Source organism: Xiphophorus hellerii, chromosome 23 (assembly GCF_003331165.1).
Source record: "Xiphophorus hellerii strain 12219 chromosome 23, Xiphophorus_hellerii-4.1, whole genome shotgun sequence".
Classification (NCBI taxonomy): domain Eukaryota; kingdom Metazoa; phylum Chordata; class Actinopteri; order Cyprinodontiformes; family Poeciliidae; genus Xiphophorus; species Xiphophorus hellerii.
This window is the reverse complement of record NC_045694.1, coordinates 512,179-535,777: the sequence shown is the minus strand read 5'-3', so window position 1 is coordinate 535,777 and position 23,599 is coordinate 512,179. Positions and strand designations below refer to the sequence as shown.

The 23,599-nt window shown below is 47.0% G+C and overlaps 3 protein-coding genes across 3 annotated transcripts in view; 1 reads left to right on the top strand and 2 right to left on the bottom strand.

Annotated features, from left to right (window-relative positions):
* Nucleotides 1–23,599, bottom strand: part of LOC116714596 (alpha-1,3-mannosyl-glycoprotein 4-beta-N-acetylglucosaminyltransferase B) — a 776,799-nt gene that overhangs the window by 285,789 nt on the left and 467,411 nt on the right. The gene's annotated exons all lie outside the window — the stretch shown is intronic.
* On the bottom strand, nucleotides 443–11,855 carry tgfbi (transforming growth factor, beta-induced). The gene is made up of 17 exons (XM_032555267.1): nucleotides 11,555–11,855; nucleotides 10,601–10,699; nucleotides 5,741–5,805; nucleotides 5,512–5,669; nucleotides 5,278–5,442; nucleotides 3,581–3,727; nucleotides 3,360–3,501; nucleotides 3,068–3,280; nucleotides 2,440–2,577; nucleotides 2,219–2,361; nucleotides 1,904–2,040; nucleotides 1,709–1,839; nucleotides 1,177–1,301; nucleotides 1,003–1,105; nucleotides 882–931; nucleotides 789–813; nucleotides 443–714 (listed from the first exon to the last, which is right to left on the bottom strand). Exons 1-17 carry the CDS (start codon nucleotides 11,665–11,667, stop codon nucleotides 653–655), a joined length of 2,016 nt encoding a protein of 671 aa, XP_032411158.1. The 5' UTR covers nucleotides 11,668–11,855; the 3' UTR covers nucleotides 443–652.
* Nucleotides 13,444–22,364, top strand: stard15 (StAR-related lipid transfer (START) domain containing 15). Its single transcript, XM_032555277.1, has 8 exons — nucleotides 13,444–14,312; nucleotides 14,579–14,785; nucleotides 16,958–17,194; nucleotides 19,595–19,742; nucleotides 20,461–20,564; nucleotides 20,778–20,895; nucleotides 20,985–21,037; nucleotides 21,118–22,364. The coding sequence occupies exons 2-8, from the start codon at nucleotides 14,639–14,641 to the stop codon at nucleotides 21,331–21,333; spliced, it is 1,023 nt and encodes a 340-aa protein (XP_032411168.1). The 5' UTR covers nucleotides 13,444–14,312; nucleotides 14,579–14,638; the 3' UTR covers nucleotides 21,334–22,364.

Below are 23,599 nucleotides of genomic sequence, written 5' to 3'. Positions count from 1 at the left end.
GAAAGAAAAACAAAGGACTACTATTATATGCAACAGCGCCCCCTTCTATTTCTGAATGCAATGATACCGTTTCCAAATAGGTGTGACGTCAGCCTGGTCCCGCCCCTTCCTGAATGAGTCAGGATGAACTGGTTCGGCTACTCACTCATGTAATTATCAAACAATATCAAATGTAATATTTTACTGTTTTTACATGAATTAATTTGAATCCTAAAGTTTAATGCAAAACATGGAAAATGAAGAACGTTTTCTTCTTCCCAAACTTGACTTCAAATAAAGAGCCAAACTCACCGACATGTTTACTGGTGAGGAAACCAGAGACTCTTTAGGGCCCCCTGCTGGCCTGGAGGCCGGCTGTGATTGTCAGCGCTCACCTGAATCTTATTATATATTATTACAATTATCAGAGCCAGGAATCTGTTCAGGTTCAGGGATGAAGAACTGATGAAGAGGAGCATCACTCTCAGCTTTATTCTACAAACGTGAGTCTGGTCCGGTCCGGTTCTGGTCCGGTTCCGGGTCCGGACTGCGACCTGCAGACATGCTGCAGGACGACACACTTTACAGAAGATCCGAGTTGGATTTCACAGAATCAAACTGGTTCTACAGCAAACAGGAAGCAGGAAGTGGTTCTGCCGGAAGTCCCGCCCCCTCACTGGCGCCGGTTCATGGTTCTGCTGGAGCGGCTCATCAGAACCCGCTCAAACAAGTCGTCTGACGAGACAAACACAGTCAGGACCAGAACTAGAACTGGTACCGGATCCATTAGCTGGAGAACCGTCTCTCACCGTTCCTGAACCTCCGGGAGTCGACCTGCAACAGAGGGCAAAGGTCAGACTGGGACCATCAACCGGTTTACTGGTTGTTCACTGGTTTCTTACTGGAGTTGCAGCCGCCGGTCCGTCCGCCTGCTCCCGGTCCGCCTTCGGAGCTGCAACAGAGACAACGGATCAGAACCACAGGAGGGGGCAGGGCTTACCCTGAGGAGGGGGCGGGGCTTACCCAGAGGCCTGATGATGGCGTTGACGGCGTGGACGACTCCGTTGGTGGCCATCAGGTCGGCGTCGACCACAGGAACCTTGTTGACGTAGACGGTGAAGTTCCTCTGCAACAGAGACACGGTCAGCGCAGCGACAGGTCGCCCATCGGCCAATCAGGCGGGGCGGCGGCACTGACCACGCCCAGCTCCAGCTTGTCGCCCTGCAGCGGCGCCAGACGGGTGTGGGAACTGATCCCCCCGCTCACCAGCAGCCCCTCCCCCAGGTGAAGCCGCAGGACGGCTGTCAGCTGATCGGTGTTTCCTGCAGAGACAGACAGCTGATTGGCTGCGGACCGGCCACTTCCTGGTTCTGCCGGGTCTAATGATCCGTCTCCATGGCGACCAGGAGGCCAAACATGGAGCGGCAGCATCGCCCCCTGCAGGCCAGGCAGGGAACTCGTCTGGTTCATCACCTTTTGCTGTTCAATAATCAATCAGGTAATCAATAATAGATCTTCAGCTTTTCTCAAGCATGTTTTGACTTTCAGGCAATAAACTTGATTTTTCTATTTAATAAGGAATTTTATCTTTTTATGAATTTATAAAAGTGTATAAAAACTTCAGGATGTGCCAATAATCGATCGACTTTTCTCCTGACCCAAAAAGGTTCTGATTCTGGGTCAGAACCACTGAACCGCAACAAACCCGGGTCAGAACCTCCACACTCACCGAGCAGCCGGCTGAGCTCGGCCGGCGGCAGGGCCCTGAACGCCTCGTCGGTGGGAGCGAAGAAGGTGAGCGCCCCCTGCTGGTTGAGCAGCTCCGTCATGCCGGCCGTCTGGATGGCGCCGACCAGCTGGCTGGAAGAGGACGCACCGGGTCAGAGCGGGTCAGAACCGGGGCGGCCCGCTGTCCGACGCTCACCTGAAGCGCTCGTCGGCCTTCAGGACGTCCATCAGCGTCCCGGTGGGCGGAGCCAGAACCTTGTCCAGCGTGAACATGGTGGCGAAGCGGCCGGTTCTGTCATGAGCCGCGATGCAGGCGTTCTCGATGCAGAGGTTCTGGAGAGGACGGACAATCAGAACCAGAACCAGAACGTTCATGGTTCTGGTTTTATGTATTAACAAGAATTTCTCATTAAAGTGCGACATTTTGTTTCTCGTTTTCACGATAAACTGTCAGGTGTTCTCCATCAGGTTCTCCAGCTGACGACCCCGTGACCTCTGACCCTGTTCTTACGTTCCTGTAGACGAAGACGCGCAGCGTCAGGCCGCCCAGCGTCTGCAGCTGCTGGCCGTCGTACAGCGCCTTGGAGGACAGCTGCTGCTTCAGCAGGTGGTTCTTCATCAGCGCCCGGAGGTCAGGGGTCATCGTCACGCTTCCTGTTGGACGAGGCGGCAGGATGTGGTCACCTCACCTGTTCACCAGGTGACCTGGTCAGGATCCAGCTGCCGCGTTACCTTTGAAGGCGTCGTTTAGCGGCGCTAGCATGGTTAGCGCCTCCGAGCCCCTCAGGTGGGACGACAGGCCGGCGTCCACAAACAGCCTGGTCGCCGTGGAAACGGACGAGTCCTCCGCCAGTTCCAGCAGAGTTTTAGCTGCAGGTAAAGCAGAGCTTCAGAACGGGACCAGACCAGAACCCTGACAGTTCAACTTTGATTGGTTATAAAATGATGAATATTTCGGGCGTGCCGTGGTGGCGTAGCGGTTAGCGCGACCCGTATTTGGAGGCCTTGAGTCCTCGACGAGGCCGTCGCGGGTTCGACTCCCGGACCCGACGACATTTGCCGCATGTCTTCCCCCCTCTCCTTCCCCGTTTCCTGTCAGCCTACTGTCATATAAGGGACACTAGAGTCACAAAAGACCCCCTGGAGGGGTAAAAAAAAAAAAAAAAAAAAGATGAATATTTCATCTTAACTTTTCCTGGTAGAATTTCACCAACAAAAAGTTTCCACCTGCGTCTGATCAACCAATAACATCCTCCTTGGGGCCAGAAGTGGCCCCCAAGCCTCAGTTTGGGCCCCCTGTCCTGAGTGAGTGTGTTCAGTAGCAGAGCAGCTGGTTCAGAACCAGAACCAGACCCGGTACCTGAGTCTGGGATGAGCAGCTGGCTGATGTAGTGGATGACGCCGTTGGTCCCCAGCTGGTCCTTCTTGGTGACGACGGCGTTCCCGTTCAGCGTCATCTGGTCGCCGTCGCAGCCGACCTCCAGCGCCGTGCCCTGCAGCGTCTCCACGGACGTTCCCGACACGATGGACTCGGCGCACTGCAGCTGCTTCAGCATGTGGTAGTTCAGCAGGTCTGGAGGTCAGCGAGAGGTCAGCGAGAGGTCAGTGGCGCCCGAAGACCCTGGATTACCATCAGGCACAGAGACGGACACCTTTCAGAGCTACGGGGTCTCCCAGGATCCGGTTCAGGGTCTCCCGAGGAATCTTGGTGAAGGCGTCGTTGGTGGGAGCGAAGATGGTGTACTGACCCGGACTCTCCAGCAGGGTGCTCAGCCCTGCAGCAGCGAATGCCGCCTGCAGGCGGGCAGACAGGAAGTGATGTCAGAGTGCCTGTTCATCATCACACTGGGAGTTCCCTGAGGGATTTACTCACGCGGAGAGTCTCCAGGTCGTCGTCGACGTCAATGATGGACTGCATGTCGCTGGACACGGCGGTGATGACACGGTCGATGACGTGGACGATGCCGTTGGTGGCGTGCTGGTCGGGTTTGATGAGGCGGGCGCAGTTCACCGTCACGATCTGAGAGACGACAACCTGCCGGTCAGATCCACTGCAGACGGACCGCTACAGAGGAACCGCCTGCTGCAGCCGCTCAGACAGGAAGTGACATTATCACGCAGAGCGCTGTGACTGTCAGAAAACGTCACAGCGCTAACCCGCTGAGGGAAAACATCCGATAACCGCTAACAGCAGAGCTAATGTTCTTTTAGGACTTTTGTTAGTTAGCGGTTTAGCGCACTTAGCTTTCATTAAGCTAATTTTTACAGTGCTAATTTACTTGGCTGCTCTGTAAACTTTCAACTGAATGAAGTTCAGCATCTGTGTGGAAGTTTTCTTTACAATTCTTCAAGTAGTAAGATGTTTATATTCATGCTCTTATTTTGAAGTGTGTTTACGCAGCTTTTCCATTTCCTGTCCTGACTAAAACAAGAAACATGCAGGGATAAAATAAAACAGGCAGTAGGGCGTGCCGTGGTGGCGTAGCGGTTAGCGCGACCTGTATTTGGAGGCCTTGAGTCCTCGACGCGGCCGTCGCGGGTTCGACTCCCGGACCTGACGACATTTGCCGCAGGTCTTCCCCCCTCTCCTTCCCCGTTTCCTGTCAGCCTACTATCATATAAGGGGCACTAGAGCCCACAAAATACCCCCTGGAGGGGTAGAAAAAAAAAAAAAAAAAACAGGCAGTAAAGAAGAAAACAAACATGAACAGAATATGAACGTTGAACTAAACTGCAGCCTGAAGGATGTAACGTTTAAAGGTCTGATATAATTTAAAGGTTTTAGCATTAAACTTGATTTAAGATGTTTATGTATTAATTAAGGATAGTAAAATCTGGAAATTAGGTTTTTGTTTGTAGGTCTGAATAATAAAAAAGTAAACAACATATAAAGTTCTGTGATTAAGGTCACAATTTTCCATTCCAAATTAAACAGCTTTGATCTGTTCAAGTAATTTTCTAATTTTTTGCAGTGCAGCAAATGTTTTTCCTCTGCGTGTTTCCTGGAGCCTTTCTGTGGTTAGCAAAACTCAACAGCTATGAAACTGAAACCAGGAGAGAAAGTTCTGATCCAGAATCTCTTCCTGAAGCTCCAACCAGAGGAACGGTGCAATGACACGTTTCAGTCTGCAGAGGGCGATATACTCTGCAGTAGAACATGTTATTGACTCATGAAGGACGTCACCATGGTAAAAGTTAGTGGTTTAGCATTAGCTTCTGCTAAATGCCATGTTAGTACTAATGTTTGACTCATGCTTTAGCGTTAGCAGATCTAGTGTTTGTGATTAGCGCTTTAGCGTTAGCGGACCTAGTGTTTGTGATTAGCGCTTTAGCTTTAGCGGACCTAGTGTTTGTGATTAGCGCTTTAGCTTTAGCGGACCTAGTGTTTGTGATTAGCGCTTTAGCGTTAGCGGACCTAGTGTTTGTGATTAGTGCTTTAGCGTTAGCAGATCTAGTGTTTGTGATTAGCGCTTTAGCGTTAGCGGACCTAGTGTTTGTGATTAGCGTTTAGCATTAGCGTTGCTGGCTCCTTAGCTGTGTAGCTGCGTCCAGAGAGCTGATCTCTCTCACCCCGTTGCTGTAGTGGTGGATGTGGACGTGCGAGTCCTGGTACATGGAGGAGAAGGACGACCCGTGCTTCAGTTCCTCGGTGGTCAGCCGGCGGTTCACCATGTGGTAGTGCAGAGCGTTCAGCAGCTCGATGTTCACGTTGCTCACCAGAGCGTCCAAGATCTCCTGCAGCGGGACGACAGAGTGAGCGTGGGCGGCGTTGACCACCGGCGACCTCGTGAGGCCCGTACTGACCGCGGGCAGAGCCGCCCACGCCTCGTTGCTGGGAGCAAAGAAGGTGAAGCTGCCCGGTCCCTCCACCTCCTCCCTCAGCCGGGCTCGGTCCGAGTACATCTGGGTGGTGGAGGCGCCGACCGCGCCCAGAGTGCCGTAGATGTTCACCAGAGGCAGCGCTGCAACAGAACTCCGTCAGAACTTCACCACGCTGCAGAACACAGGTGAGGTCAGAGGTCACATGACATACCGGCAGGGCAGCCCTTCTCTCCTGGAAGCTTCTCGTAACCTGGACAGCATTCGTAGGTGATGACGCTGCGGAGGAGACGGAGCAACGGGCCGAGTCAACGGGCAACTTCTCATCAGAGGCAACAGAAATCTACGGAGTCCTCGAGGGGACATGGGGAATTTTTTTATTTTACGTTCCCTCGCAATCTGCTTACTGCAATATTTGCTGGTCTATTTTGTATACAGTCATGAATGTCAATTAACATTTCAAATATATATATACAGTGCTGCTTGAAAGTTTGTGAACCACCCGAACATGGTCATTGTTTTCTAAAGAAAAATTATTATAATCATGTGACATGAACATCCAAATCTCAAATTGTAAAGCAGACCTTCCAAATAAGGGAAACAAAGAAAAAAATATACATGTTTTCATTATTTATTCAACAAAAGTATTTTATCTGTCAAAAAACGGCAAATCTGCCAAGTGCAAAAGTATGTGAACTCTTTCAGTTAGTACCTTGTGGCTCCTCCTTTTGCAGCCATTACTTCAACTAGACGTCTTCTGTAACCACAAACGAGTGTCTCACATCTGCTTTTTGGGATTTTTGTCCACTCCTCCTTGCAGAACTCTGCCAGTTGAGTGAGGTTGGAGGGACATCTGGCATGCACTGCCCGTTTCAGATCTTGGCACAGCATTTCTATAGGATTGAGATCTGGACTTTGACTGGGCCAATCCAGAATGCGAATCTTCTTTCTCTTAAGCCAATCTTTGGTACTTTTGCTGGAATGCTTTGGGTCGTTGTCTTGTTGCATAATCCATTTCCATCCCAGCTTCAACTCCCTGACTGATGGCAGGAGATTCTGGTCAAGAATTTGTTGATAATCCTGGGAATTGATGGTTCCCTGGATTATATGGAGTCGTTCAGGTCCGGATGCAGAAAAGCAGGCCACGACTTTCACATTTCCACCACCATGCTTCACTGTTGGGAGGACGTTCTTTTCTTTAAATGCAGTGTTTACTTTTCTCTGGACTCATCCGTCCAGAGAATGGACTTCCAGAAAGCCTCTGGTTTGTCCAAGTGCTCTGGCAAAGTTTAAACGGGCGGCTTTGTTCTTTCTTGAGAGCAGAGGCTTCCTTCTAGCAACTCTCCCATGAATGCCATGTCTATTGATATTTCGCCTGATTGTAGACGCATGTACATTTATCCCAGATGCTGACAGAGAGGTCTGCAACTCTCTGGAGGTGATGCGTGGGTTGGCCTTTACCTGCATTATTATTTTTCTGGTGCTTCTTTGTGTGAGTTTTGACGGCCGTCCACTTCTGGGCAGAGTTGCGGTGATGCCTAGTGCCCTCCACTTGTAAATGATTTGTCTCACAGTGGATGGATGAAGCTGGAATCTTTTGGAGATGGTCTTATAGCTTTCCCCAGACTGATGGGCTGTCACCACCTTCTTCCTGATGTCCTCAGATGTCTCCTTTCCTCTCGGCATTGTTGATCTGGTCTTTATGCCTTGACACAACAGTGGTTTGGTTGGTTTCCTCTCCCTTTTAACCAAGTGCACCTCAAAACCTTTCCCAAAGATGTCTCATTTGATTGGTCTGCTTAACTGATTACTCGAGCACTCAAATGTGTTTCACCTGAGTCTTTTACCGGATTGTCTTTACCAGTGCAGCTGTGGTTCATTTACTTTTGCAGATGCTCTGATTCCATGTTTCATTTAGTCTGCTTGCAATTCATACATTTCCCTCAAAACAAGCAAATGGAATCAATGAACATAAACCTGACATCTCGTATACAAAAACTGGTAATGAGAAAATAAGAAAATCATGGTTAAAAAAAAAGAAAAATCTAAACTACTCAACTAGTTCACAAACTTTCAAGCAGCACTGTATTTAAAGAGCCTAAATGGTGGTAGAGCGCCCCCCTGGGTTAACTCGGGGAATCTCTTCTGCCCGTGTGTCAATCATCTCCAGGCCATTTCTTTGTTCTGTCACGATTATCGATTTATTCCATTTTCATTATCATGCTTCAAACGCAAAAGAAAAATAATTCCTCATGTCCCCTAGAGGCTCCGTACAAATCACATGTGAGCTTCAAAGCTCAATCCTGGGATCCCTCCTGTCCAACAGACCAGTTACCATGGCAACGCAGAGATACACAGCTCTACATCACAATGTCACCAGATGACCTGACCTTTGACCCGTCTAATCATTGAACAGAGAACAGATCAAAGTGTGGGTTGCCATAACTTTCTGAACAGGAACTGAAGTAGGGCTGTTAAAAGAATATGTTGGTAATCCAGTATTCTGTCCAGCTTATTCCTGGGAGGCTTACTGGGGAAACTGGGGAAACTGGGGAAACCATTATGGGTCTTACTTCCGGCGCCACCAGAAGTAGCACTATTTCACTGTAATTTGTAGGTTTTTTGCTAATCTATATTCAAAGTTACATCTCTCTTTTCGGTTATGATACAATATTTAGTAAAACTTGTTCACGGACACACCGTCTGCTATCAGAGCTGCTCAGTACAGAGGATCTAATTATAAGTTTAGTCACAGGGAGCGACAGGAACACAGCGTTAAGTTTTGTAAGGTGAATTAGCAGCGCTGCTCGTTTCTCTGAAGAACTGACAGTAATAAAGAGAAAAGCAGAGAAGCTGGTCAGAGAACTGAGCTGCAGGTTTGTGCCGACAGAATAAAACACCAGAACTACATGATATTAGCTTGGTGTGAATTTGATTTTTCGTTTGAATTTAAAAAATAATAAAGTTCCTGATCTGAGTCTTCATCATTATGTTTGGGCCAGCAACATTTATTTATAAGACAAAATAAAATATCTGGGTTTATTTAGTCCCAGAACCAGAACCTCGAGGTTCTCCGGTGCTGAGTGTCGCTGCAAATGAGCAGAGAAATAACCGCAGCTGCTGCGCTTCAGACCGTAATACGGAGAATCTCCCCACTGGACCAGAACCGAACCGAATCACACATTAACCTGTTATAGAGAACAACTTGACAATGGAAAGTGTCTTAAGATGCCTTTGTGGAGCTCAGTAACTGTTGATTGTTCTCTAATAATCAGAGCAACAGTAAAATCCTCAGTTTATGATTCTGCTGCGTTTCATCACTTTAACGTTTTAAGAACATGACGACACAGAAAGTTCGTCCAGGTCATGAAGGTTTGGACCATTTCATGGTAACGGGTCGAAAAGGCTCAAGATGGCTGCCATCTTAAAAAATGTCAGCTATCTTCAAATGGCTGATGGGAAATGTGAAGAACATCCAGGCTGAGGGTTAGCATGCTAATGCTAATATCAGGAACATGCTCTACTGGCTCTGAGTTGGGATGTTTGACCTCTTGAGGCTCATCTGGTCAGGACAGGACCCAAAGTTCTGACCCGGGAACCCCAGCAGGATCCGGTACCACCGCCTGAGTTGTGATCTGGTTTCGGTTTGTTTCTCATTAATCTGGACCGGACCTGCTGGTTCTGGACCTTCTGGATCTCCATGGGTTTGACCCAAAGTCACTCAGATGTTTTTCTTCATTTTCTTTGACCTGACGGGAAATCTGGGAAAGAGAACCTGGACTCGGTTCTGCTTGTGTCAAGAACCTGGGGTTCAGGTGAGCTCCTTGAACCGGGCCAGTGTTCAGAACCGGCGCCGGCTCTCTGTGGCTGCAGCTCGTTAAGCTCAGCGCCGTCTGGAGGCACTAAGCGTCCACAGATGGAGATCAGCGCCGTGGCAACGGCTGGTCCTGATTATCCGCCCAGACGGAAAAGCGGCTCCCGTTTGTTTTAAACAAGGTGTCTGCTGTGGATCCAAACAGAGCGAGGCGCAGTAACTCAGCCGCTCCGTTTCCAGGAACATCCAGCAGAGGAATCTGGCTGAGAGTTCTGAACCGGCTCCAACATAAACCTGCAGCGCTGCGACGCTCCCGGAGGAATAAATCCCATTTCCTGTTTGGAAACACTGCGCTCTTTATGACGCTTCCAGCCGCCAGACGCCATCTGGGAGAAATACTGCTGGCTTCACCTCAACCCGACAGGACAACGGCCTGGTCCAGTCTGGTCCAGAACCAGTCAAACGTCTGATTCGACCAATTACCCAGAATTCCCCCTGAGACCTCATCATCCCTGTAGCTTCTAGAAAACCTCCAGAACAATCTGGAAAACGATGGAGGCTCGTTTCCTCGGAGTCCAGACAGTTTTCATGAATCCAGGAAGTTTGCAGCTCATCCAGATGGTTGGAGTCAGGTAACAGAAACACCTGGACAGGTGACACCTGGTGGCAAGTCCTGGTACTGCAGGCCAGCTACTGGCACCAGCAGCTAAACTCCCACAGGAAACTGATCCACATTTCACCAAAGAGCGACTTTTAACGGCGTTCAGCCTGGCGTGGAAACAGTCGGATAAACTTTGCATTCGGGCGAAAATATTCAGATTTGAGTCGCATTCGACAATGTAATTTTTTCCCAAATGCGACCTACTTCCAACTTTACTCTGCAGGCTGAACGACCCGATTCTGAAGTTTCCACCCGGATCTGGAAGTAAATCGGGTCCGTCTGCGTCTGCAGGCTGAACGTTGCAGCAGCAGACAGACCGCAAACCTAAACAATGAAGTGACGAAAGGAGCCGGAGTCAGTGAATGCATCACATCCCAACCCCACCACTCCATCCACACAGAACCGGGTCAGAACCGGGTCAGAAACTGCAGTTGGGCTCTGCTAAAGGCTGCTTCAGCTGTCCACTTCCTGCAAACAAAAACCTCACTTCCTGTTCGTTTCCGTCCCAATGCGGCTGGGCTGCGTTCAGCGTCCTGAGCTGACCGAGCCGCCCGACCCGGATGGTTCTGGTGGATGGTTCTGGTTGAACTGTGACTCACGTCGGTTTGCCGCAGATCTTCCGGTGGTACCACTGCTTGCAGTTGGTGAAGTACTTCCTGTTGGTTCCTTTGATCTGCTGCATGGCGCAGACGTTGGGCCTGAAACAGAAAACCCAAAGAGACGTCAGCCGGGTCAGAACCTCAACAGCTTCATTTAAGGAGGAATGCAGCTCTGGTCGCAGACTGAACCAGCAGTTCAGCTGGTTTGGGTTCATTCCTCCTTAAACTGCAAGATGTGACTTTAGTCTGTCACCATGGTGACAGACTAATGAGAGCAGATCGTCTGAAGAAATGAACCAAAAACAACCAATCAGAGCCAAGAGGCGGGTCTTAGCGCTGCCAATCAACATCATGTACTTGCTGCTAATCGCAGAGAACGACTTACTAGCCTAGCATTTATGGCAGACTGTAGCAGCAGAGGGAAATGGGGAGGGGTGAGCAGCACATACACAAGGGTGATTGACAGCTCTAAGACTGTTACAAGCAGAGATCTGATCACAGACTAGAAAAGTTACAAACTGCAGCTTTAAATAACCCGGTCCAGAACCTCAACGGAGTCAGAACCAGCTGGGTCAGCCTTAAATGACCTGATTCCACCTTTATGAGAGTCAGCCCACCTTAAAAGAACCGGTTCATATGAACTGAGACTCCCTCTGTAACTAACCGGGTCCACCTTAACTGAGACGGTTCTGGCAGAACCTCCGGTACCGAGCAGTTTCACCACTACAGTAATACTCGATGCTACAGTACAACGTCATTGTCCTGCTGCACCATCCGGAGCGTCCAGCAGAGGGCGCCCTGCAGGTCCAGATGTCCGGACCTGGACAAGTTCTGCAGAACTTTTCCTGCTCGGACCCAGAAGAACTTCTGTCTCTGATACACTTAAAGAAACCGTTTGTCAGCTCCTGGAGCAGAACTCTGAGCGGTTCGGTTCGGCTCGGTTCGGACACTCACCCCTGCTGCCGGCCTCGGATCCGGCTGTGCTGCAGAACCGTCTGGTACGGAGACCGGGCCCCGCATACGGCCAGAACCACGGCCAGAACCGGAACCAGCAACCACGACTTCATCTCGACTAAAAAGAGTCCAACTCCTGGTACCGTCCGAACCGTCCTGCTGCTCTGCTCGCAAGGTTCTGCTGCTGCCTGAGGAGGAGGAGGAGCAGGGAGAGGAGGAGGAAGAGGAGGAGGAAGACCGGAGGAGGGGCAGAGACCCAGTTAAAGCTCTGACCTCAGCCCGCTGAGGGAACTGGATCAGAACCGAACCTTCACCACTCTGACTGGGATCCTCCTTTTCCAAACAAAACTGGAAAACCGAAGGGGCGTGGCCAGGGAAGGGGGCGGGGATTCACTGCACCTGAAACTCATCAGGTTCTGATGACCCGGAGGTTCGGCCGGTTCGGTCAGAAACTGTGGACTCAGCGGGTGTTGTCATGGCAACCAAACATCGTGGATGTGAAGAGACGCCATCATGAAGAACATGATGGGGGGTCAGAGGACCTGACCTCTGACCTCTGCAGGGAGGTGAATGAACTGGTTCCAGGTGAGCCGGAACCTTTTAGTCTGGACTAACCAGACTCCGGATCCAGAACCTTTCTATTCACATGTTTCCGACACGACCGTAAAGCTGACACACAGCTAATGCTAACAGCAGTAAGCGGCTTTTCTTGGCTAATTTCTGCTTTGACACGATCTGATTGGACGCTGGAAACGACTGGTGTTGAGTTCAAGCTGTGCTAAAAGCAGTTAGCATATTAGTGAAGCTGTGCTAGCATAAAATAGCATCTGAATGCTAAACATATAGCAGCTAATGCTAGTGTTAGCATCCATTGAATGACCAGGACTTCCTGAAACTCTGGGAAGATGAAGAACCTGAAAAACATCAGAAACTGAACATTTGATCAGAAACTGAACATTTGATCAGAAACTGAACGTTTGATCAGAAACTGAAAGGTTTGATCAGAAACTGAACGTTTGATCAGAAACTGAACGTTTGATCAGAAACTGAACATTTGATCAGAAACTGAAAGGTTTGATCAGAAACTGAACGTTTGATCAGAAACTGAACGTTTGATCAGAAACTGAACGTTTGATCAGAAACTGAAACGTTCATCATCTCAGTTAATCTGTAATTTAACAGCAGAAAATGTTTTGGAATTGAAAATGTTGCTGATTTTCTTTAAAATGTGATTAATTTCTCACAGACTCTGAAATAAATTGAGCTCTACTGAACCAAACAGAAATGAATGAGAGCTTCATCATCATCCGTCTGATGGAAACCAGAACTGGGAACAGACCAGTCCCAGTTAGTGAACTGGGACTGGGCGTCTCCGCCTCAATCTGTTTCCAGTTAGAGCTTCCTCTGCAGCACCAGGAGTGTGTGTGTGTGTGTGTGTGGGACACAGAGCTGCTTTGTGCAGGTTTCCAGACGTTCTCAGAGGTCAAGGGTCAGCAGCAGTCGCAGCCCACCATTGGTTTATGAATCATCTGAAAACTAAAAGTTGTGATTTGATCAAGAGTCTGGGTCCTGATCCAGGAGATTCCAGGAGAATCCAGGAGATTCCAGGATGAGAGAATCTGTCGGTCTGAAAATCAAACTGGATCCGGTTTCATTGTGACAGAACTAAAGCAGAACCGAGCCGAGTTCCTGAACTTCTTCATTTCATTTCAACAAAAACAGAGAAGTTTTCTTCCTTCTCGTTTTTCAGACTCACTTCAGTTCATTTATGTTGCAATAATTCATAACAAACGTTTGGAGCCATTTTGTGACTAAAACAGGAAATTTCATTTAAATAAAGTTTTTCATGTTTCAAATGTTTTTAACTGTTAAAATAAATCGGAGTCATATTTGTCTTCCTTTAGTTCAAATCTTTTACATGATTAAACTCATGATCTAGATCTTCTAGATGTTTTTTGTGTTTTAAATCGATTTGTCTGGATCACATGAACAAATATGCAAATTAGGCGACAACGTCATCGAGCCGCTTCTTCCTGTTTTAAATGAATTTTTGAAGAATCGGATCAGAACTCGGCTGAAGGAATCACTCAGATTAAAAGAAGAACAATGATCAGGAGTCCCTGAACCACCGAGCCGTTCTACAGAACCCAGAGGTTCTGAGGTTCTGATTGTTGAGAGATTTTTATGTGAGAATCTGGGATTATAATCTGGATTTAACTGGAACCAGTAGCAGAAGCTAAATTTGGAGAAAAGTGATTTTAGTTTCCATCAGAACTCTGTAATCTGTTCTAGGGTTCTGTTCATCAAACTGGGCCGACCCGGCTACAGAGAATGAAGATCCAATGAACTGATGGACTCCAGCGCCCCCTGCTGGCGGCGCAGAAGACTTTCTCTGGGATTCATCAGATGTACTGAAGCCTGGAAGCAGCCAGATCGGATCCCAGAACCTTTGTTGGATGTTGGACCGGACCGGTTCTGGAAGCTGTGCTTCCCACATCCTGTCAGACGGAACAACGGAACCGCTACCTGATGAAGACACCTGGTCTGTGGCTCCGCCCACCGCTGCAGAGCCCAGACAGGAAGTTTACCTAAACTGCATCCTCTCAAGGTTCCTCTGACGGACCAATCAGAAACCAGATTAGGCTTACCTGTCAGCAGGTGACCCTGATGATGTCATCCAGACAGGAGCCGGAGATCTCTGAGCTGCACCTGAAAGCACCTCACAGATCCTCTCCTGAACAGATGAGTTACTCTGAACCACAGCAGACACCCTTTTTTAATTTTTTATTATTTTTATTGAATATACAAAAAATAACAATAACAATTTCAAACAACACGTCAATAACAGACATTACAAAAAAACACTAATATCACAACTCCTGCTGTTAACTAAACCAATTAGATATTAAAATTATGAAAAAATAAAATAAAATTAGATAAAAAAATAACAATAAATAATAATAATAAAATAAAATAACTTAATCAGAGGGGACTACTAACTGAAATTCTTCCATTAACTCAAACCACAGCAGACACCCTGATTGGTTGGTAGATTGAACTTGGTTAGGACTGGCATCAGGATCGATGCAGTTCACTACATTTCCCAGGATGCACCTCACTTTCTGGGTTGGATTTTTAAGCCTGAAGAGGACTTGTGTGAAATTCTGCCCCCGGTGGTGGGAGCGCAAACTGCAGCCAGAGAGGATCCGTTCATTTCAGATCGATTTCTCGGTAAAACATTATAATCATGTCAAGGTTGCAACATTCAGCTTAATTAGCTGTTGTTTAAAAAAGAAGCAACAACAAAATGGTAAAATAAATGAATAAATGAGGTTTTCTTACTCTGTTTTGTGTTATTTTAAACACCAAGAGAATCGCTCTTTTTCCTGCTTTTGTCTCAAGCCTGACAAATTAAAGTCAGTCACTAAACACAGTTTTTCAACACGTTGTGTGAATTTATCATTTTTCATTGCTGATATAAGAAGATGGAAGTTGCTAATAGGACAGGAAGATTAGACTTCCTGAAAAGATGAGAGTATTTCTGGAAAACCTCTTCTAATGTTAAATATGACAGATTATTGGATAAAAGAAATTTCTAGTTGCTAATTTTTAGTGGTTCAAACATATTATCACACATTACAATCATTGAGAATTTGGAAACGGTTGCTCTTTATTTGAAAAAGCAATGAGGGAACCGGTGGGATTATTCCAGCTGTCTGTAATAATCTGTTCCCCCTTCATAACATGGGAACAAATTAATTTACTACCAAGTCTTTAACTGAGTTTATTCCTCTCTACATCAACAAGTCCTGTGATTTTTGTAAAATTTGCTGTTTATCTGCCAGAGTTATGAGGAGGGAACCAAATATTTTAGCCGCCTGAAATAATCTGTTCCCCCAACAAAGAACAGGTTATTTCAGATGGCTAAAATATTTGGTTCCCCCTCATAACTCTGGCAAAAATTTAGCAAATGTTTTCAAACTTGCAGGATTTGTTGTTGATGAAGAGAGGAATAAACACAGTTAAAGACTTGGTAGTAAATAAATTTGTGCCCATGTTATGAAGGGGGAACAGATTATTACAGACAGCTGGAATATCCATTCTCTCCTCCCCCCATAACTTTGGGAAATAAAGAGTAACTGTTTCCAAATTCTCAAAAATTGTTATGTGTGATAGTATGTAGTAAACTAGAAATGTCCTTAATCCAGTAACCTGTCATATTTTACATTAGAACGGGTTTTACCAGAAAGTCTACACTCTCATCTTTCAGGAAGTTTTCATTTTTGTGCCCTGATATCAGCCAGTTTCCATCCTCTTATATCAGCAATGAAAAATTATAAATTCACACTACCTGTTGGAAAACTGTTTGGTGTCTGACTTTTATTTGTCAGGTTTTTTTTTTTTGTAATTATTTTTTTATTTAGAAAGACAGATTTCCATCACATTCGTTAATTACAGCTTTACCTATTTAAGATCGTACATAAGTATACAACCTGAGAATCCAAGTGATTTTGTCCATACTGCCTTTCTGGTATTTTCTTTTACAGACTATTATTTGTCAGGTTTAAGTGACAAAAGTTGGGGAAAGACCGATTCTCTTGGCGTTTAAAATAACACAAAACAGCGTAAGAAAACCTCGTTCATTTATTTATTTTACCATTTTGTTAGCAGCTGATTAAACTGAAAGTTACAACCTTGACATGATTATATGAGTTGTTTTACTGAGAAATCGATCAGAAGCGCCGTGGAGATGATCAGATCCGCCGCAGGGAGCAGATTTTTACAGGGAGCAGATTTTTACAGGGAGCAGATTTTTACAGGGAACAGATTTTGGCACAAGGCCGGTCCGGAAGAGTCTGGTGAAGGTGGAGTGCTTTGTTAAATTACACAGTCATATTTTCACCACTTTATTCACTCATTAATAAATGAGTTTCAACCTAAACATTTAATTAGCTAAATATTTATGGTATTAATATTTAATAAATAAATTACCATATTTATGGTAAATATTTAATACCATAAATATGTAGCTATATACTAAGTACCCTGCTTTATTTAGTTTGAAGCTAACAACTTACCTAATTATTTAGCCAACAGAGATAAATGTTTGGGTAATATGAAAATTCAAAAGCAGAACTATCAAAATAAAACCTGGATTTTAAGAACTTTTTTATAAATGTTTGCGAGACCGAAGGTGGGACGAGTTCTACCTGAGCCAGAACCTGATCCGCTGTTTTCAAGCGGAGTGAGAGCTCTGACTGTCTGACCTATCTGTGCAGCAGGAGGCGGATAAAAGCTGCAGCATCACCTGCTGCATCTCAGAACCGAACCTGGACCCGGTGTTGTTCAGACACGAGTCCCAGTCCGGCTCCGCCTGAGGTTTTGCTCTCTGACCCGCTCCAGGATCCGCTGCTGGTCTCTGTGGTCCAGTTCCTCCTCCTACGGTCCGGTTCTGCTCGGAGCGCCGGAACCAGGCGGCCTGACCGATCGGAGATGCCGGTTCGGATCCCGGACGACTCGGACTTCTCCTCCTTTAAGGATCAGTGTCTGAGTCCGGACGGATGGAGCAGCCGGTACCACAAGGGCGGAGTGACGGTTTGGTGCCGCGAGCAGGACAGCAGCTCGGTCCAGAAGATCAAGGTAACTCACCTGGGAGACCTTCACAATAAAAGCTCCAGGAAACATTTCACTTTAACCTCAGCAGGTCCAGAGACTTTCCTGCTGGTTCCGTCCGCAGTGTGTGTGTTGTGTGTGTGTGTTGTGTGTGTGTGTGTTGTGTGTTTGTGTGTGTGTTGGGGTGTGTTTGTGTGTGTTGTGTGTGTGTGTTTGTGTGTGTGTTGTGTGTGTGTGTTGGGGTGTGTTTGTGTGTGTGTGTGTTGTGTAGTTCTGGGTTCCTCAGAAATCCAGAACTACAGTGTGAACTTTTCCAGAACCTGCTGACCCGGTACCACCGGACCTTCTGAGGAATGAGGTCATCAGAACCCATGGAAACATCTGAAACTGGAGCTGAAACCGGATCCGGAGGAAAACCCGGTCCAGTTTCCAGGCGGATCACGAGATCTGCAGCAGTTTGACTTTTTGTTATCAAAAAACCAGCAGGGCTCGGTTCTGGTTCCGTACTTTTAAAGCTTCACAGTGTATGGACCACAAGAACCTTTTCATGGTTCTGTTCCAGAAACTGGTGGTTCTGTTTATGAAGAAAACGCATCCTGGTTCTGGTTCTGGCAGGATCCAGACCAGTTCCAGTCAGTGTTGTCTGTAATCCTCCAGAACCCGTGTTGTGAGGTTCTGCTGTGCATTGTGGGTAATGTAGGCACCAACTGCATTCAGGAGGTCAAAGGTCGTCTCCTTCTCTGGACCTCCAGCTTCACCGGGTCATCTTCGGCTCTGGACCTGTGTGAGCCTCCAGGTGGTTCTGCTCAGGTGAGGTCATGACCTCTGTCCGTCTGGTGCTGGTGACCTGGTGACCTCCAGGTGAAGGTGGAGAGGCTGAAGGTTGAGGTCACTGTGAGGACCAGCTGACCATCTCTGTCACCTGAATCTACCTGAGTCGGTCCAGGAAGTTCTGATGGACCCACTTGACTGGCTGGTTTTAGATCAGATCCTTCAACCTTCAGCCTGAAACTCTGCAGAATATATATATAACAACAGGAAGCTATTACTTTGAAACTCTGCAGGAAGTGTTTGGGAAAACAGCTGGAGAGGCTCCGACCCAGACCCGGATGTTGGGATCATCAGAAACGAGGAGGAGCTGATAGAAGGAGTCGATCAAATCTCCTTCATTGGTTAAAGACCAAATTGTTCAGTAACTGAATCGGTTGTTCAACCAACTCTGGGTCTGGATCGTCCATAGCAGCTGCAGTCTGAAGCAATTCTTCCAGAAGGTTCCATCAGGAGAAGCTGCAGGTTTGAACCAGCCAGGAAGCCGGGCCAAAGCGGCCTGAACCCGACCAACACATTCTGAACCCTTCGAAGATGCCCCGAGCCCCCATAGACATCCAGTCTGTCGAAGACGCCCCGAACCCGGCATCATCGCCTGCTGATGAGTTGCAGCAGCTGGGTGCTGAAACTCAGGACGTCCTGAATGATTGATGCAGTTCCTGAGTTCTGCTGATTGAGTTACACGGATCCAATGACAGCCGCCCAGCCGAGCCTGACGGCCCTGAAAGATTACAGCCTGGAAAAGATGACGTCCTGCAGGTAGCGGCCGCCTCCCATGGTATCCACTAACCATTGAGGAAGAAGAGGCTGAAGGCTGCAGTTTAACTCCTGGACAGAGTCACTAGCAGTCTGAAGTAGGTTGGGTGGTACCAGCAGCTCGTCATCATCCTGATCTTCATTCAGTCTTTAGATCCTCAGAGATGTCTCAGTCTCCAGATGTGGGTTGCTCTCGTCTGATCGCCTCCCAGCCCTCAAGTTTTCACCACATTTACAGTCAAATTTGGATGAAGAGTTGGATCAAGACGTTCTCTGGGAACAGCTTGTTGATGACCTGATGGTTCTCCAGCATCATGGTGAACTGGATCACAAGGCTGAAGCTAGAACCAAGTGGCTCAAAATTTAGAAAGTTGACATCTAGAGGTTTGAAGCCCAGGGAGGTCCTGTGGTCGGTTCCTCAGGTTGGAGGACTTCCTGTCTGCCTGCTTGTTCTTGCTGGTTCCTCTGGGTTTGTTGCTGTTTGTTGGGTTTTCTCTTCATTAAAGCTGAATGACTCCGTCTGCTCAGCTCCACCTGAGCTTCCAGATCACCTGGCAGCCCCTGATCAGCTGGTCTGCCTCTGAGCAAGGCAGTGATCAGGTGTCTCCTTCAGAGGTCATGTGAGAGTTGAACTTTAGACGTCACTTTCCTGAAGAACAGAACCCAACACAAGAAGTTCATGTGGCCCAGCCTGGAGTCACGTTACTGGTGGATGGGAGGGTGGCCATCCAATGGAAGCTGTTGATGATGGTTCTACTTCCACAACCTCTGACCTTTAGGTCCAAGTTCTGCTCTGAACGTCCTGGTTCTGGTGAAACCGGTTCTTCTCTGTCTCTGTTCCAGATGAGGATCGTGTGCAAAGACGTGACGGCAGAGACGCTGTACGACGTCCTCCATGACACCAGCTACCGTAAGAAGTGGGACACCAACATGATCGACACCTACGACATCGGCAGACTGACGGTCAACGCAGACGTGGGATATTACTCCTGTCAGTGCCACTGGACCCGGTCCAGACTTTATTCCAGAATCTGACTCCAAACCAGACCAGCCTCGACATTCAAATCATAAAATAGAGGAAAGTCTGGTCCTGATTGGGTGTTTATGGGTGTTAAAAATGAACAGTGTAGCACAACCTAAAATTGGGAGCGGAGAGCATCCTCCAGCTGCTGAAGCTCAGACTTTCAGCCTCCCTGAGATGCTTGGTTTGTGGTGCTGTCTTCATCCTGGACAGGGAACATTGAAACAGGTGGCGAGGGGTTTGGCAGTTTGGTGTCCATCCTTGTGTGTTGTGGCCCTGCAGAAAGCCTCTGACCGGTATTCTGCAGCACGCCCTGCAGTAGTAGAGGGTACCGGTGCTTTGAGGCTAAAGCAGGAGAAGATCGACATAATTCTTGTTCCCAGTGCAGGTTGGATTCCTCCAACTCTACTTTCATGCTAAACCTATTGACAAAACAGCAAAGAGAAAGCTTAGAAAGACCAAATGTCTCCACTGATGTTTAAATACTAAGTAAAAACATTAAAATCGGATCTGAATGTTGTAGAAGTTTTCCCTCATTGGTGGGCAGAGGAGACGTCTATCAGCAGATTCCTGGTTTTTACGGTCACTTCCTGTGGAATGTGATTCATTTTTGGCTGGATGTTGAACATGAACAGTTCAGCTTGGATAGAATGACTTCATTTATTCCCCCTCTGGTGTCTGTTTGAAGGGAAATGCCCGACGCCTCTGAAGAACCGAGACTTTGTGACGATGCGGTCTTGGCTTCCGCTCGGCAGCGACTACATGATCATCAACTACTCCGTCAAACACCCGGTCAGTGTCCGCTGCTGCCGCTGCTGGTGGAGGTCGGGTTGCAGACAGAGGTTCTGGAAAGTACTGACCCGTCTCCTGTTCCCTGCTGAGTTCAGCAGCATGTTTACAACTCTTTATTTACGGCAGAAGGATCATGTTTACAAGAACCACAGGAAGTCGTCACACTGCTCTCTCACGTAAGAATCCAAACTTCCCGTCTGTTCGTCTCCATAGCAACATCCTCCTAAGAAGGACTATGTCCGAGCCGTGTCTCTGCTGACGGGCTACCTGATCCAATCCAACAGTGCCGCCAGCGCCACCCTCTACTACCTGACCCAGGTGGACCCCCGAGGTGAGGCAGGAAGACTTTCAGAGTTTTGTCCTCCGTTCTGTGCTCCCAGAGACCTGACCCTGAGTCCTGTCCCCTCCTGTGTCCTGCAGGCTCTTTACCAAAGTGGGTCGTTAACAGAGTCTCTCAGTTCGTGGCTCCGAAGGTAAAAGTCGGTCCGGTTCCTCCAGCAGATGGAGTCTCTGTCCCCTGTCCGACCCTGTCCTGCCGTCTCTGTCCCGCCAGGCCATGAGGAAGATCTACAAGGCGTCTCTGAAATACCCGGAGTGGAAGCGGAAACACGACCCGACCCTGAAGCCGTGGATGTACCCGGAGCAGAACACGCTGCCCTCCGTCAGCCCGGCGGACCTGACGCTGCAGCGGGCGGACTCTCTGGAGAACATCGACGAGAGCGGCGTGAGCGAGGAGAAGGCGCAGCACAGCGACGACGAGGAGACCTAGGAGTTTGTCTTCACTGAGGGACTGTCCTCCTCTCACCGGCTGGCTGCTGGTTTGCTTGATCACCTCCAGCTGGAGACGTTTCCCAGTCCTCCAGTGTCTGTCCCTGTCCTCTGCCTCCACCCCTTCTGTCCACACGCTGACCTCTGAATGACCAAACTGTCCGCTGACCTCTGTCTACACCAGGGGTGTCCAAACCTTTTGTCCTGTAGGTCAAAAGTATTAAATAGGCCAACAAAATAAAAACACAAAATAAAGCAAATACTCATCCAATATTTTTGTAGGTTGTTCACTGTAGATCCAAACATGAAAGGATTTTGCTGTAAAAGAGAAACATCTAGTTTACAAATTATTTGATAGCAAATTGATTCTCAGTTATAGGAACAGGATGTTTTCACTTTCCTTCAAAACAAATGAATAAATAAAAAAAGCTGATTTTGTTGCAACAAAGTCGGCTTTTCAGTGAAAGTCTGTAGAAAAACGTGGCTCTACTAATTATAAAACTTTGTTATAAAAACACTAATACTGTGTTGTACTTATTTTTTCCATTGTAAGAAAAACATCATTTTCAATGATAATTGATTACAAACAAAAAGTCTTCATCTGCGCCAGCCGGGTCACAAAAGATTAGATGTAGGGCCACAAATGGCCCCGGGCCGCACTTTGGACACCCCTGGTCTACGCCATGTTCAGGCTGCCTGTCCTCTCAGCTTCTCAACCTTTGACCTCAGAACCTCTAAGCTCCAGGTTTTCTAATGAAGCGTTTTGATCATATTTTCCCAAACTGTAGTTTTGTTCCAGTGATCTTCTAGTTTAAATTCAATCCTAATAAATTATAATCAGTAAATAATTATTTTGTAGATCTTTCCAGACTTCCTGTGAAATTTAAGGATGCTTCATGTGTTGAACTGAAACCGCTTTAATGAATGAAACTGAAACATTTTTTACCTCTAAGACCAAATTAAACTGTTATTGATTAGAAAGCTGATCAGTTCGATACGCGTGTGATCAATAAAGGTTCCTGTACCTCCGTCCCTGTGAGTCATTGGTCCGTACCTGGAGGTGATGATGTCATCCTGCTGGCGTCATGAAGGTTTGCTGTAGGACCAGAAGGTCTGTTTGGAGCCAAACATAGGGGGCGCTGTTTCAACGTTACAGTCAAACATTAATAACGGGTGGATTTCACCTGTTGTAAGAAGGGAGTTCAGTTTTCAGTCATTATTTCACCTTTTTATTCATAAAAATGTAAGATCAATGTTTAGCTTATATATAAATTCTCAAGCCCAAGCTTTTATTTTGATAGTCCTGTCTGCAAGTGTATATTATGTATGTTAGCTAAATTTAGCTGACTATTCAACTATTCAACAGTTTGAAACTGTGACATTCATAAATGAATGAACAATGTGAAAATATGACTTTGAAACATGAACTCAGTTCTTTTCTCTCTTCTAAAAGGCTAAATAATCCAGATTATTGCTGTTAATCTGTGACTGTAGCTCATCAGCAGCTGCTTGTTTCTGCAGGAACTTCAGGATTTGCCTGGCCTGCAGCGCCCTCTGGTGGACACCTGCCAGAAGAAAACTAGCAGAAGACCAAGATGAGGAAAAAAGCTTTAGTTTAAAATGTCAATTTTAATCAGTTGAACATCTAAAAACTGATAACTTTGAAAGGTTTCTGTCTTTTCTGATCATAGAGGTAAATCTGGAGCCAATGAGTTCTGGTTCTGGGATTACGGACTGAACAGGGCCTGACGAGTCCACATGACTCAGAGCTGATAAAACCGTTTAGGTCCAGAAAGATGAACAACATCTAAAGCTCCATCCTTTTACCAACAGGAAGTGACCTAATGCCCAGCAGGAAATGGTCTCTTCCAGCTGCTGCCATCAGGCAAGAGACACAGAGCAATAAAAACCAGGACAAATCGCCTAAAAAACAGTTTTTACCCGATGGCAATCATGGCACTAAATTCAAAGGCATAAGAACTTCTGCTCTTGACACCACTTTGTTAAAAATGTAAATTCTGTTGCGACACCTCCAGGCACTGCAACCATCTCCTGATGTCTATTTATTTCTCATTTTGTACTATTTATTTCTTTATCTTTGTATATTATGTATATACACATAACCTGCATCTTAACTCGAGTCGAGCAAATCTCAATCTGGTTGTAATCTGTTGATGACATGACAATAAATCTTATCTTATCTCTTATCTTATTAAAGGCTTAATGTGTCGAATAAAAGAGGTTAAGAACCGAGCCTTGGAGAATCC